Source organism: Equus asinus, chromosome 23 (assembly GCF_041296235.1).
Source record: "Equus asinus isolate D_3611 breed Donkey chromosome 23, EquAss-T2T_v2, whole genome shotgun sequence".
NCBI classification, from domain to species: domain Eukaryota; kingdom Metazoa; phylum Chordata; class Mammalia; order Perissodactyla; family Equidae; genus Equus; species Equus asinus.
Window position 1 is genome coordinate 32,968,628 of NC_091812.1, and position 15,605 is coordinate 32,984,232.

The following is a 15,605-nucleotide window of genomic DNA, read 5'->3' on the forward strand; positions in this document are numbered from 1 at the left end:
AATTATGCTAAAAGAGCATCTTTATCTCTTTCCATACCAACTTAGTATACACTGGGCTCCAGGAAAGGAAAGGAGAAGGAGGAATAAAACTATCCTGCCTTTTGTTACTCTGCCAACACTACAAAGCTAGGGGGACCCTGTACCTAGAGCATCTGAAATGAAAAGTCTCATTCTACAGCAGTGCACGCTCTGTCCTGCTCCTGACTTTAATGAAATATTTTCTCCACTTACCCAAAGCTTACTGCATTATAAAAAATGAAATCGTAGTACTTGCAAAATCAAACTCCTTAGGCTAGATGATGAAAAGTGAATTGTAAGTCTCTAAGACATGAACTTACTATTTTAAGTAATTTGTTTCTTGGGCTATGTTTATACCTCAAAACAAAATGAAAGAGGGAAAAGTATTTTCCTCCTGAAGTAGCTGTGTTAGTCACTGAATGAGCTGGGTGGATAACGTGCGGTTTGTCAGATGCAGAACTGCTCAATTTATAAGTCTTCTGGGAACACACCTGGGCATGCTGGACCCTGGGAGGCACTGAGTTGGTTATAGGACAGCAGGAGGGAGCAAAAGAAAAAATGTCTCCAAAGCAGGGCTCTTGAGAACAGTCCAGAACCCTAGGCTGGGTGCAGGGAATCTGAAAGATAAAAGAGCAGAGTGGGTGGAGTGAGTGGGGGTAATTGTTACAGAGAGAGGCAGAAACGTGGCCCAAGGCAAGAGAATCACACCCCGACTCAGGCCAGCAGAAGAGGAGGTTGTTTTTCAAAGCCTACAAGTCCCTTAAAGAGGGAAACCGTGTGCCTCTTATACCTCCTTCCGGCACTGGAATGTACATTCTCCTCTAATGGAGACATTGCTATTAACACAGCATCCCCACCACAGCCATCACAGCAGCTGGGGGAACCCAGCTCTGACTCCCACCATTCTTTGTAAAGCATGCTCTGCACATGCAGGCATTTTTTTTTAAGGGTCAGCAGTCAAGTGATTTATTGTGCATATAGGGAATATTGGAAAAGTTTCTTTATTCTCTCCAGAAAAGTTGTGAATGGATCTTATTTGGATTGTCCAAAAGATTTGACTTTGGGCATTTAAAGTGAAAGTTTGAGCTCAAACCGAACTTGGCTTTGGTTTGTCCTTGCCAAGTTAATCTGAGCAAGTGAAAAATATGACACAATTGTATTATAAATATGTGGCCTCCATCTTTGTAAATAAATGGCCCGGCAGCCGATTAGACAATTGAAATCAAGTTCATAACAGTGATTGCCTCAGTGAACTTTTATGACACCTGGCAGATATTGGGCTGGCAACATGGGAATGGAAGCAGGAATATGAGACACATCGTGCCCTTAAGAATTTCCAATGGGGAGGGTCAAGACATCTAGAAATAACTGTCATAGAAGGCACTTGTGATCAGCTATCCAGAGAGACAGAGAGACAGAGAGGAGCAGGGTAATTTACTGATTGATAGATACTCCAGAGTTTACCACAAATTACTTCATGCAATCTTGGTTACACCTCTTGGTGTTTGTTTTTCCTTTATTAATAAAAGGATTGGATTAAATTAGATCATTTCCAGGTGCCTCAGTAAAAGGACCATATTAATTCCTTTGGAGGCACTACATTCTAAAAAGATTATTGTGAACAACAACAAAAAAAGATTATTATATAGATACAAAATAAAAATAATCCCTGTCCATAACATACAAATTTTATACACACATTGCAATAAGAATAGGTACATTCTAAAATTCTATTGCAAAATTCTGGGTAAAGTCATCAAAATGCAATATTCTCATTTTGTGGGTGACTCTGATCAGCTAACACCCTAATACTTATTTAGGTCATTAAACCCTGACCCAAGCCACAGCTAAGCCATGAGTGTGGTAAAACCACTCAGTAAGTGTTTATTTACTGTGTTGGGATTGTGCATTAAATTTCACTGAGGGAAAAGGGGATTTAGCTAAAAACCACTGGATTAGATAATCTCTCAAGCCTCTTCAAGCTCAAAGAGATTTGGATTCTGTGATTCTCAGTGACAGCATCACTGCCATCCTCTCCTTCCCACTCCCTCTTGCTACCTGCAACCCCTCGGTTTCCTTCTGGTAGGACATTGATGGCACCAAGGTCTGGGCTCAGCTTTGATTGCCTCCTTCCATGTTCTCTTAAACCTCCAGCAGAGGGATCCAGCCCTGGGTGACTCTCATTCTCTCTTCCTCGCACAGGGTGGAGAACATGTCCATGCGGCTGGAGGAAGTCAACGAGAGAGAGCACTGCATGAAGGCTTCGCTCCAGACCGTGGACATCCGGCTGGCACAGCTCGAGGACCTCATCGGGCGCATGGCCACAGCCCTGGAGCGCCTGGCAGGTCTGGAGCGGGCCGAGTCCAACAAAATCCGCTCGCGGACCTCCTCGGACTGCACAGACGCAGCCTACATCGTCCGCCAGAGCAGCTTCAACAGCCAGGAGGGCAACACCTTCAAGCTCCAAGAGAGTATAGACCCTGCAGGTGAGGAGACCATGTCCCCAACTTCTCCAACCCTAATGCCCCGTATGCGAAGCCATTCTTTCTATTCAGTCAATGTGAAAGACAAAGGTGGTATAGAAAAGTTGGAAAGTCTTTTTAAAGAAAGGTCCCTGAGCCTACACCGTGCTACTAGTTCCCACTCTGTAGCAAAAGAATGCAAAGCTCCTGCAGCCCCTGCAAACACCTTGGCCATTGTTCCTGATTCCAGAAGACCATCTTCATGCATAGACATCTACGTGTCTGCCATGGATGAGCTCCACTGTGATATAGACCCTCTGGACAATTCCATGAACATCCTTGGGCTGGGCGAGCCAAGCTTTTCGGCTCCAGTACCTTCCACAGCCACTTCAAGCAGTGCCTATGCAACTCTTGCGCCCACAGACAGACCTCCAAGCCGGAGCATTGATTTTGAGGACATTACCTCCATGGACACTAGGTCTTTTTCTTCAGACTATACGCACCTCCCAGAATGCCAAAACCCCTGGGACACTGACCCTCCAATGTACCACACCATCGAGCGTTCCAAAAGTAGCCGCTACCTAGCCACCACACCCTTTCTTCTAGAAGAGGCCCCCATTGTGAAATCTCATAGCTTTATGTTTTCTCCTTCGAGGAGCTATTACGCCAACTTTGGGGTGCCTGTGAAAACAGCAGAATACACAAGTATTACAGACTGTATTGACACAAGGTGTGTCAATGCCCCTCAAGCAATTGCCGACAGGGCCACCTTACCTGGAGGTCTTGGAGGCAAAGTGGAGGACTCATCTTGCTGCCATCCTGAGCGAGAAGCAGAACTGAGTCACCCCAGCTCTGACAGTGAGGAGAATGAGGCCAAAGGCCGGAGAGCTACCATTGCGATACCCTCCCAAGAGGGCAATAACTCAGACAGAACCCTGTCCAACAACATCACTGTTCCCAAGATGGAGCGCGCCAACAGCTACTCAGCGGAGGAGCCAAGCGCACCATATGCACACACCAGGAAGAGCTTCTCCATCAGTGACAAACTCGACAGGCAGCGGAACACAGCAAGCCTGCGAAATCCCTTCCAGAAGAGTAAGTCCTCCAAGCCGGAGGGCCGAGGGGACAGCCTGTCCATGAGGAGACTGTCCAGAATGTCTGCTTTCCACAGCTTTGAAAGCAAGCACAACTAAACCTTCGTAGTAAGCGTTGCAGGAGGCTCAAGAAGCCAGCCCTAAAATTCTCCCCGAACTCCACCTGTTCCCCTTCCTTGAAACATACCTGCTTTATTCTTAGCTGAGCAAAATAATCAATGCCTTGGGAGGTGTTAACTCAAAAGTGACTTCTGGGCCACAGATCAAGAAAGCATTTGATCTGGCCCAGTGCCAAACACGGGCGATGTAAGTCATGTTCACACTTGATGGGCAGGGAGGGGAAAGAGAGGCAGAAGAGGGCTGAGATGAATGTGTCTCACTAGTCACTTCAGAAAGCCATGAGCTCTGGGAATGAAGGGGCTTCAAGCACTCTCCATGCCAGGACGCATCTTTCGATTTCTGACCATTATCAAGAGTTTTAGGATGCAGGGCTAAATTGCAAAATATACAAATGAGATATTCTAAACTTCAATTCTGTTTTCTTTTCACATTGGCTCCATCACTGGTGACTGATGAAGAGCATCCTTTTTATTCAGTATAAGCCGGCAGCAAGCGGTTCTACCTAACGTTCCACATCCTTCTCATGCCAACACTTCTGTAATTGATCATTATAAAGAAAAAACAAGGTAACAGTCATAGTTCACCTGTCTCTTATATATTCACTTCTGGTGCCACAACTGTTTATCATTTTTGAAGAAAATAAAGGGAAAAGAAATGCCTTCTTGTATTGCAATCAAAATGAAAGAAGAATTGATGTTAAAAACAAATGTCAGGTGGTTTGTTATATACAGTGGGCATTCAAGTGTAGTCGAGCAAGCTCAGGATGAATGTAATTAAATAATTTTATATTTTTTAATTTATTTTGTATCTCACCTGTCATCAACGAAGTCACTCACTGAATATGTAATAGTGAACTAAAAAAATAATAGTAGGCAGAACTTACCTAAAATTGCTATATGGGATACAGTTATATTTTTGCCACTCATGTCATGTGTATGCTGCTGTGTGACCTTCATCATTTGCATGACTCCACCATGTCTTCTCAACATCTCCCAGATGTAACTGCCAACTTTTCATACCACTCATCACATGACCATTTTGTATATGAATATCTGGTTACATGTGGATATTTTCATACCTAGAGTTTTGCCATTTAATCCGAGCTCGGCATCAATTTAATTGGAATTTTTCAAGGGCTGGTATCTTTTTTATGGAAATGTTCCAAAGTACTTTTTAAGGAAGTTTCAAAACCATAAATAAGCTTAGAATTGACTGGGAGTTTGGTATCAACCCAAAGCCATCAGTTGCAGGCATACTATGAATATTTTTCTTACATATAGAGCTATAAAAAAGATACAGTAGACTAAAATAGAGAGCAAATAAACCATATAAAGAGTTCTATAGTATATGCTGTTTATATACATATATATGAATTTACACAGAGAGACATGTTTATATATAGTATCTAAACAGACATATAGCACTTTCTTAAGAGGCTTGGACTTTTCTATCACATTAAGGTGTAACCAGGACTTTTTAATATCCAAGGAGATCCATTGAAAGAGTTCATTATATTATATTTTGACAGATGTTGAAATTATGATTTTTAAAGTCTCTATGACCTTAACTTTTCCTCATACCAAACTAGAGTTGCCAAAATGACTAGCTACCTGCCCTTGGCCTCTCTTTTTGTCTGGAAGCACTCAATCTCAAGACATCTCATTTAGTCTAGTTTCTCCTGCACAAAGGGATCACAGCAAGTGCAATATGAATAGACATGCAATTCTAAACCAGATGGGATTACAGACTCCAGAATATAGGCATGTGCTTCTAGATCAGAATCTGGATTTGAAGTGGGGTAAAGAAATCTTGACCTTCAAATCTTCGGATTCCTATTTGGATCACTGATTTAAAAGAGATTAAAATCTTTAACAAAAATGACTTAATGTTCTTGGCCCAAAATACAACCTGGTTCTTTTGTTTAGTAGTAGCTGTGAACTCCAATTTTCTCATTCTATGAAGTGAAGTAACTGGGTGGACAAAACCTCTAGTCCTTAAATATTTCAAAAAAAAAAAAAATGCCCTGCTGAACAAGCTTTTGGGATGTAGAAATAGTGATGAGGCCACAAATAAAGAATTAAAGAATTCTCTTTTCACTCCTTGGTATTTAGGTGAATCAGAAACAAGCAACCAAGAGTCCCTCATATGTAATTGCTCTAGAAACACTTACCTTTTTATTGAGCGCCGCATTGGCTATTTCCCCCTCAGCCAACATGCATTTGGTGTGAGAATAAATCATTTGCCCTTAAACTTCCTTGAGTCATGAATTTCTATAAGAATTGGATTAAAGCTCTGAGCCCTCTCCCCAGAAAAACATGTACACACATGCATAGCTGCAATATAACTTTAAAGAGTTCGTGTCCCCTGGTTCCGTATTGATTGATAGTGAGAAAGGGGAACATGTTTGTTCATAATCAACACTGTTGTAATAGGCACTTTACATTTTGAGACCATTTCTCTGTGATTCTCAGGAAGGCCAAGTCTCAGCACCAGAGTTTGAACCAAGATTTTGTTATTTTCGTCCCTTAGATTAGATTTTGCTAGTTTGATGGATTTACATCCTGACATTTTGATGATTTTGAGTATAGAGCACACTCTCAAGGCCGGGAGGCTCTCTGAGGTAGTCTGTAGATGAATCCAAGAAGGAGGTGAAACCAAGTTCTCTGACCACAGAGCAGGACATCACAGCACCTCCAGGGCCTCATTCTGGACCAGATTGAAACCGGGGGAAAAAAATTATGAGCATGAGTGTTTCTATTCATCATGATTTCTGGAGAGAAGAGAACAGGACCTGGGAAACAAAGTACTTAACAGTCCTGACCTTGTGACTACCTGGTTCTTTTGTTGTGCGTGAAAATGAAGCTCTTCACATCTTTTGTGAAGTGTGTGAACTGTCTAAGCCAAATTTAAATGACTTTAAACACAAACTGTGTAACTTTCATGAGCCATTTCTTTCCTGTGCACATACATGTGTGTTATGTTTCAATCCATTTCTTTCCATTTCTAATTCTCTGCACACCGATGTGGCATCGATTCTGTGGCCTTGTCCAGTCAGCTTGTGTTCAGCTCATTTATTGCACCATGTCCCTGACGGAGGGGACATTAATTACCTGTCTCTGTGAATTAAGCAGCTCATGAGCGGCAAGTTATTGAGGAGCGTAAATAAAGTCATAGCGAGCTCAAGGAAGTAATGGCTTTGGTTTAATCATCTGCATCTGAGGTGCCAATTTTTATATACTACTCTATGTAATGATTTGTTCTAAATTGCCTGGCCCTTTTGAAAAAGAGTGAAGGATGTTTTATGAAAATGACCATGGAAATTTCCTGATTAACCAACATACTTTATATTTATAGTTAGACACTCCCTCCTTGACGGATTTGAATGAGCAGCTGGAAAGCTTGGGTATAATTGTCATGGCTGGTTGGTGTATTGTTCTAAGCCAAAAGGTGTATTAGCATCAGAATGCAGCACTTTACAGAAGTGGTTTTTTTTTAAGTCTAAGCTTCCGGGTCTAGGATATTATTTAGCACTTTGAAAATTCCCCCTTTAAAATATACATGTAAGAATAATCAAATGGGAAAAATGTACTTGTAAAAACACAAAATGTGTTTCTTCTGAATGTTTCAAATGTTGTCTACAGGATGGTTTCTATAGATAATATTATGGTAGATAACTGGATAGTACATCGATTCCACTTTCTGAGGCTCTTCAGTCTAATCTTCCTGAATGTTTGGGCTGTTTAACTTCTTTAATGATAATAAATATTATCCAGTCATCCATCACGCTATCTCTCTAGGCTGCACCATTCAATGTGTTGGGCAACACTGTATTATCAAACACACATAAACATATATGTAACCGTATTTAACCCAGCGTAGTTGTAGCATGTGGTTGTGTTAATGAACGTTACAGGACAGCTTTATAATCACTTACAAATCTGTAACATTCAATAAAGAAGCACATGTTGCAAGGATTAATTATGTTCCCAATTCCATGTTATTTAGCATCCTCGTGAAATGGGCACTTTTGTTCCTGATCTGCTCGGTGTTTTCACACTCCTGCAGAACACTGTAAAATATTTGTATAAGCTGATGTCCATCCTCTAACCAGCCTGCGAGCTGTGGTGGGCAAGTTGTGAATTTGGGAAAGACGAACTGGCATGTTATGCAAAAGACTATATGACAAATGAACTTAAAATAATATTTTAAACTCCAGTTGAATTAGCTGTTTGTTTACATCTGCTGACCCCATGTGGAAGCAGTGTACAGTATTTTATAAATATGTTCATTTAGTAACACTAATATGTTTGTTTCTAGATAAAGTGATGTTAGTGTGTAGGTGGTTATATACTTGTTCTAGATGTTGCATTATAACTCACTATTCTTTAACAATAGCAATGTGACTTAACTGAAGTAATCTTTCTCCGAATCCAGTCTTAATTTCGTGGCAACAAAATGCATGCACTGCTTTATGCGTTTCTTTTGACTTTTTAAAGGCACTTGACATTGTCCTATTGCCTGCTGTGACACTTAAACCAGTTAGGAACTCACTCACCTTGATGGACTTCTTATACTGTTTGGGAATTATGTTCAGTTTTTTTAAAAATTAAAAACAAAAAAGTAACCAAGGTTTTTTTTTTTACTTCTTTTTAAGCTCTGAACAAATAACATGAGGTAAAGTATTAACCACAGGGCATGTAGCTATGGGACCCAGAGATGGCTAGCCAACACCACTTGGGTTTACCAAGGTCTAGGTGTTGGTGCATCTGTGATATATGAAACACACGTTTCTGATTCTTTAGGGCCAATGGATACAAATTGCTAAACCAGAGACGAGAGTGAGAAGTCCATTTGTGACAGTACAGAAATGCACAGATTATTATGAATGAGTGGTCCAATGATATGACATGTGACCACCCTCCTACCTTGTGGCTTACGAGTGAGTCTGGCCTGGGGGAGGGCAAGAGATGGGTGACTGGGTGTCTGATTGAGCACTGGGTGACTCTGAAGGGTTTGCCCTTTAAAGAAATCACCATTTCATTATTAGAAGCCATTCAACAACTGAAAAGAGAGGAGCCAATTTGCACAGTCTTTTAAATGACTGCTCCTCAAATGAGTGGAGAAAACGTTTCTCTCAGCCTGCAATGGCCTAAGCTGTCTCTTCCTTTTACAAGTCAAACCTTCTTTGTCAGATTGGAGTCAACCAAAGGAGGGGTGGTTCTGATTTAAGGAAAACACGATTTTTTTCTTTTCTTTTTTAATTCATTTGAGAAGGTAGTGGTGTTACCTCTTCTCTGATGAATTCCTTGCACTGCTCACTGCTAGTGAAATCAAGACACAACAATTTCTACACAGCATCTGAGAGAGGATTCAGTGGTCAAGTAATCCAGAGGGCAATAAGAGTGAGGTGAATTTTCCCTCCCCTGACTTAGTCTACTGGCTTCCTTAACCCTTCAAGCCATTGCCTATTTGCACAATGTTTGTGTGCTGGAAAGTGAAAAGGATATGTATGACCAGAAGACCATAGGCTTTCTGAAGAGCGTCAATGCTAACCTTGACCCAGGCCTTCCTCTAGAACAGGCAGGCCACTGAGAGCCGTGGGACACAGAGAGAAGTTCAGCCTCATGCCTGGATGTGCATGTGGCCTTCTTCACCCCCTTGACTTTCTTCCTTTCTCTTAGCCCAGCACAAGATGCTTTTTTGCCAGGCCAACAGACCCTGGCTCCCAATACCTCAGTACCCCATGGACCCTGGCCCAGTAAGCTGAAACAGTGGTTACTTGGAAAAAGCCCTAATCTTCCCACTAACTTAGCCTCCTCCCCTTAACTCTACCCCATGCTCCTGACTTGGCTGGTGTTTGCATCAGATTCATCCAATTCTTTGCCTGTCTGAATCCCAAAAGAGTCCCCCACATCAGACCCAGCCATCTGCATCCAGATTGTGGGGTTGTAAACTCAAATTTGTGGAGGGGCAGGATCCAGAACACAAACGTGTCAGTTGGACTGGTGAAAGACGACAGGAAGAGGCAAGGTTTGTAGGGCATGAGAGCACACACATCCCGCTACTAAGACATTCACATTCAGATTTGCAAACACTGTCCTAGCCAAACAGATGTGTCTGCCAGCAGCAGTCAGTCCCAACAGCAACAGTTGGGGACCTGATTTAGAGCCAATCAGGATCATATTCTTGATTCCGACTTAGTGATTGTATACAAGAAATACACTGAAAACTGAGGGAGGGGGAAAGGAACTCACCCTATTCAGGGTTATTGCTGTTCTCTCGAATGATATATGCATGTGTATTTGCTAGCCGCATCATTCTGGACCCAAACGCAGGATCTTTGTGAGGGTGATTCACAAGAAGAGTACCATAGCATTGTATCAAGGCTTATCTGCTTTCTGTCACTACAGCGTCTGACTTGAGTTTATATTGCTGCTCCTGCTGTGCAAAACAGTGTGTGCAGTGTACTGTACTCAGCCATTTCATAATATAGAACTTAGACTCTCATTTGTAAACATTCTAACCATAGTTTATAATGGGGGAAATTATTCAAATATCATTTTTAAATGAATTCCTATACATAACAACAATTTTGAAATTGGGTTCGTTAAATATGTATACATCTTTTTCTTCTTTGTGTATGGATAGACACTGGTTTGCATATCTATTGACATTATAAATATATATAAATCCTTAGAGGAATTGTTCTTTTTTAAAGGTCTATTATTGGATTCATGATGCACTTCGAGCTTGTTTGTTTAGATATATAATTCGAAGCAGAAGCTGGCAGATACCACGGGAAAAACTTTCTGAAATTTCTGTAACAAATGTTTTGCAATAAAAAAAAAAAAAAAAACACCTCAGTAGTTCAAAACATGACTTGGACTTCCTGGTGCATTTATTTGCTGCCATTTGATCTCCACTATCCTTGTGCCAAGGACTGTTGGGGTACACAGAGATAAGTGCCTAGGGCCCCATAAATTACTTGTAGGGTAGAGGTTGCAAACTGGTGGCCTAGAGGTCATATTTAGTGAGCAGAGAAGGGGTGTTGGTGGCCAGCACAGTGTTTTTAAAAATTTAAAACATTTAAAAATGGATAGATTTCACATCTAATTCCATATTTCTGGCTTCTTTTGAAAAATCTGAAGATTTGGTAATATAAGACTTATTTTCTCTTTCCCACATGACAATAATCACCTGAATCATCGCATCTTGGCTGCCCCTTTAGAAGGAGTGTGTGCTCTCCAATACACCACAGTCCCCACCACTCCCTTTTGTCTCTTACATATGGCTCCCTTCACTCATTAACATTACCTAGAAGGCCCCTATATGCACTGGAGTGTTGGACCCGTACATTAAAGGATGTAAAAACAGCAGTGGCAGCTCTAGAATTTCTAAGTACAAAAGGCTTAAGAGTAGCGATTTGGCTGGATGAGAGAGACATAGGGAACTTGTCTTCACACTAAAGGTATAGTTTCCATGATCCATCTTAAAGTATATTATTGTGATTTTTAATTGGATTGGCTTTGAGAGAGCTGAGAGATGGGTGAAAGGGGCTCAAGCCCACCACAGTTAAATAACTCTGGTTGCACTCCTGCCAAAAAGAATAAGCAATGGTCCTTGACCTTACAAATATTTTAATTTCAAATAGCAGTGGGAAGAGAAATTACAAAATAAATAAATATGCAATCCTTTATTCAAAAAAATATTTGCCGAGCACCAACTGTGTGCCCAGTGGTGTGCCAAGGTAAATAAAGTAGGCAAAATCTCTGCCTCCATGGAGTTTTAAATCTATCTGTAATGAAATGCAATCATATACAGTCTTGTAATTGCCATTTAGTTGCCTAAGGAATAGAGCATGAAAATTAAGTCTAGAGACTCAGAGGAGTCACAATGCTCTGTGGCTCAGGGCAAGGAAGTCTCTGTGGAAGAGGCTACTCTGGCATGTGCCCTGAAGAACAGAGAGGGCTTAGCTAGTCAGACAAGGAGAAGACACTCCAGGTAAAGGGAACATTAATTTGATAAGCACTCAAATGTTACAGTGGTTCATCCTGATTAAAACTTCCAGGCAGCCCAGCTTCATGGGTTGCATCTCTAGCATGGGCCCCAGTCTTGAGAATGAGGCTCTGCTCCAATTAGCACCTTTATCTTTACCTTTCCCATTGGCTCTGTCTAGTCAATTTTTTGAAAATGGAATGACTGGCATAGTTTTCTGCTAGCAGCTTGTCCATGTTCATCAATATGCACATTTATGTAACACAGAGTATTCAACCACATGCCTTCCAATTTCCTGGAAAATCAGATCAACCATCATTTGCTGCCAAAATCTCAGATTTAAACCAACATAGGGCTTCCTTGAAGGAAGTATGGATGGAGATAAAAGAAGACTAAATTCTCTAGAAATAATTTATCACTACTTACTTGTTTACATTACCCTATTCTTTAAAAGTGAGAAAATGGCTTACCATATAAAGGCCTGGGTTACCACACCCGTCTCAGTGGAAAGTTCTCAGTAATTATTTCTTTCCTACCCTTCCTCATCTCTGGTTATTAACTGGCCTCTGCCCAAACATTCAGTACACTACTTTCTTATAGTTTGAGCCATTTCCTGGAAGCCTTGGGCTTTATCACAGTCATTATCTGAGAATATATCATCAGGATAGACACTAAGATATAACATAGTCACCCTAGCAAGGCTTTCACTCAAAGTCATGAACTGTTGCCTCAGTATTCTTTGTCTCAAGCATTTGAAAAATTTAAAAATATTTTAATTAAAAAAAGCACCCATTTTTTTTTTTAAGACTGGTGTATTACTTTGCTAGGGCTGCCTTAACAAAATACCACAAACTGAGGGGCTTAAACAACTGAAATTTATTGTCTCACCGTTGTGGAGGCTGGAATCTGAGATCAAGGTGTTGGCAGGGTTGGTTTCTTCTGAGGGCTGTGAGAAAGAATCTGTTCCATGCCTCTCTCTGGCTTTTGGTGATTTTCTGGAAATCTTTGACATTCCTTGGCTTATAGAAGCATCGCTCCAATCTCTGCCTTCATCTTCCCATGATGTTCTCCCTGTGTGCTCTCCGTATCCAAAGTTCCTGTTTTTGTAAGGACACCAGTATGGAGCCACCCTACTCTGGTATGACTTCATCTTAACGAACTATATCTGCAATGACCCTGTTCCCAAATAAGATCATATTCTGAGGTACAAGGAGCTAGGATTTCAACACAGGAATTTTAGGAGGACAAAATTCAACCCCTAACATGGGGTGAATTTGTGAGTAGGAGTCTGGTGGTCATTTATCCTTTTAATATCTTTTAATGTAAAGAAATTAGAATTCAAGATTCAATTGGAAACAACATATCTGTTGATCAATAGGAAAAAAATATATAAACTGTGCCAAACTGTAGAGCCATTGAAAATAATTGTCTTTGTATATTACATGGAAAGATGTCATTGGTTTATTATTAAGACTTTTTAAAAGCAAATACAGAGTAGCATATATAGTCTAATCTCAATTTTTGTAAAAACTAAACCAGGTATATAGATATGGATATATTTGTATATGAATAATAAAAAGACTGGAAGAATACCACAAAAAGGGAGAGAAAGGAGTAAATGTTTTGCAACAGAAATTTTTCTTTTCAAAAATTCAAATGTTGTTTAAGAATAATCTAAAATGGCCTAAGTAAAGTTGGTTCAAGTATCAATAGATGTCAACCAAGAGGGTTTTCTTTGCCTCCCTTCTGTTCAGAGACCTGTTCTAGGCATCATCACAATGATCACAAGTCCTGTAAAGTCAAGTCGTTTCTCCCAGGGAATGATAAAGTTGGAAGAAAAGAAAAGAAAAGCGGTCGAAGTGGCTTAACTACTAATGTGGTGAAGTTGTAATTTTAGGCATAAATACAATCGATGCCTTTTGAACAGTGACTTTGTTCCTCTGGAAGAACTGAAAATTTTATTAAAAAGGCAGGACTGTCATGACTAAAAAGATAATTACATGTTGAAGTTATTTAATTAGAGCTGTTGAAAAAATGAGGCTGAGCAGCCCAAGTTTAGCTCATCAACACTACAAGTATTCAAGTAGAAGCAAAATGGCCGCCAGGAAGGCAATGTGTGGATTTCCCACTTTAGATAGGAAATTGTATTATATAATCTACTCTGAGACTCTACATAGAACAGACTAGACATGTTCTTAGAATTAAAAGGAAATAATGAACATCTGTGGCCCAAGAGGGCTAAAGAAATAGACAGGACTGAAGAAGATGGGAGGTGAGAGCCAGGCATTTCCAAGGCTGGAGTCCCTGGTTAAACAACAGTGTAGCCATGAGAATAATGAAGATATGCTTGGGGGACAGTACGAAACCAACTGATCAGGGCAGAGGGCTTACATTGGAGATTTGTGGGAAAGTACAACAATCCCTTATATTCACTTAATCTTCTCAACACATCTATGAAATCGGCGTAATTATTCGTGGGTCCCAGATGGGGAAAAGATGCTTCATCGTTTTATACATAAACGCCAGGTTTATATTTGCACTTTATTCTGTGATAAGAAGAAAGTGACTGAAGAATTTTGGGCAAAAATGTGACATGTAAAACTATGGCATGGCAGAAGATGGGGAGGTGCAGTGGAATTAATTGCAGGATTCCAGGCAAAAGGTGATAAAACCCCATGGATGAAAAGACGCTTTGGAGAAATTTCACAACTCAACCCAATTCAAGAACTATTTCATGGATACTCACTATTTGAAAAACACTTGACCAAGTACAAGCACATTCTATTTGAAATGTCACCTTCTTACTTAATTCCCTGGTGAACAACTAATAATCCTTCATAGAGGACTATTTTTTAGTGTATGTTGAGCATCCTTTGTGATGCCTCCTTGCTAGCAGGCATTTTGTACAGTATGGAAGAGCTGTACCCTTTGCCTACAGTCACAATTTTGCCTACATCTTTGGCGAAGGGTGACATTGACCCAAAAGTGCCAATAGGAGCTTCTTCCTTGGGAATTTGGAATAGAAGTAGGGGAGGGGGCAATCTCTGGATAGTGAAACCATAATTGACAGATTCAGGAATTGTTGACAGTCATGTTCCTATGTATGGCTGTGTTGCAGAGGAAGTCAATCTGCTGAGGAAGAAAGAAAAAGGGAATATAGACATAGTGACAGGAGCAGATATAGGAAATGGAAAAATTCTAGACTCTTCCTGGGACATGACTACAGTCCTACCTTTGGGATCTAAAAACATATTAGTATCCTTAAAAGACATTCCCCCTGTAGTAGGCTAAATAATGGCCTCTCAAAGATGTCCACATGCTAATCCCCAGAGCTATGAGTTTCACCTTATACGGCAAAAGAGACTTTGCAGATGTGATTAAGCCAAGGATCTGGAGATGGGGAGATGTTCTTGGATTATCCAGGCAGGCCTGATGTAATCCCAAGTGTCCTTACAAGAGTGAGGCAGGAGGGTCAGCATGAGAGACTATGCTGTGTGGCAACAGAAGCAGAGGCTAAAGAGACACGCTCTGAAGATGAAGGAGGGGGCCACAAGCCAAGAAATGCAGGAGGCTTCTAGAAGCTGGAAAAGACAAGGAATAGATTCCTCCCCTAGAGTCTCCAGAAGGTACCAAACCTGCTGGCATTGTGATTTTAGCTCCTCAAAACTTACTTTTTACTTCTGATCTCCAGAACAATAAGAGAATAAATTTGTGTTGTTTTAAGCCACTGGGTTTGGGGTGATTTATTACAGCAGCAATAGGGAACTAATACACCTCCCCCACACACATCTTTTTTTTAAATCAAGTTGATATCTTTTATGTGCAACCACAAGAATCTAAGTGCCATACCTTCTTAATACTAAGATGCCATTGACTGTAAGACACACTGCCAAATTAATACCAGATTTGGGGTGGG

At 40.7% G+C, this 15,605-nt stretch overlaps 1 protein-coding gene and 1 long non-coding RNA gene across 20 annotated transcripts in view; one reads left to right on the forward strand and one right to left on the reverse strand.

Moving 5' to 3' along the window:
- The window catches only part of TRPM3 (transient receptor potential cation channel subfamily M member 3), a 797,927-nt gene extending 790,567 nt beyond the window's left edge, over positions 1 to 7,360 (forward strand). For 8 of the 11 annotated variants that reach the window (XM_070495625.1, XM_044756724.2, XM_044756721.2 and 5 more), the window contains one exon: positions 2,221 to 7,360. In XM_070495625.1, coding sequence (XP_070351726.1) covers positions 2,221 to 3,673 — 1,453 coding nt within the window. In that variant the 3' untranslated portion in view covers positions 3,674 to 7,360. The remainder of the gene's footprint in view (positions 1 to 2,220) is intronic. The other 3 variants (XM_070495628.1, XM_070495629.1, XM_044756725.2) reach the window with 1 other exon arrangement.
- The window catches only part of LOC123280126 (uncharacterized), a 163,000-nt gene that overhangs the window by 66,064 nt on the left and 81,331 nt on the right, over positions 1 to 15,605 (reverse strand). For all 9 annotated transcript variants that reach the window (XR_011497334.1, XR_011497338.1, XR_011497333.1 and 6 more), the window contains 2 exons: positions 2,077 to 2,242; positions 510 to 635 (listed from right to left, as the gene is read on the reverse strand). This is a non-coding gene — a long non-coding RNA (uncharacterized lncRNA). The remainder of the gene's footprint in view (positions 1 to 509; positions 636 to 2,076; positions 2,243 to 15,605) is intronic.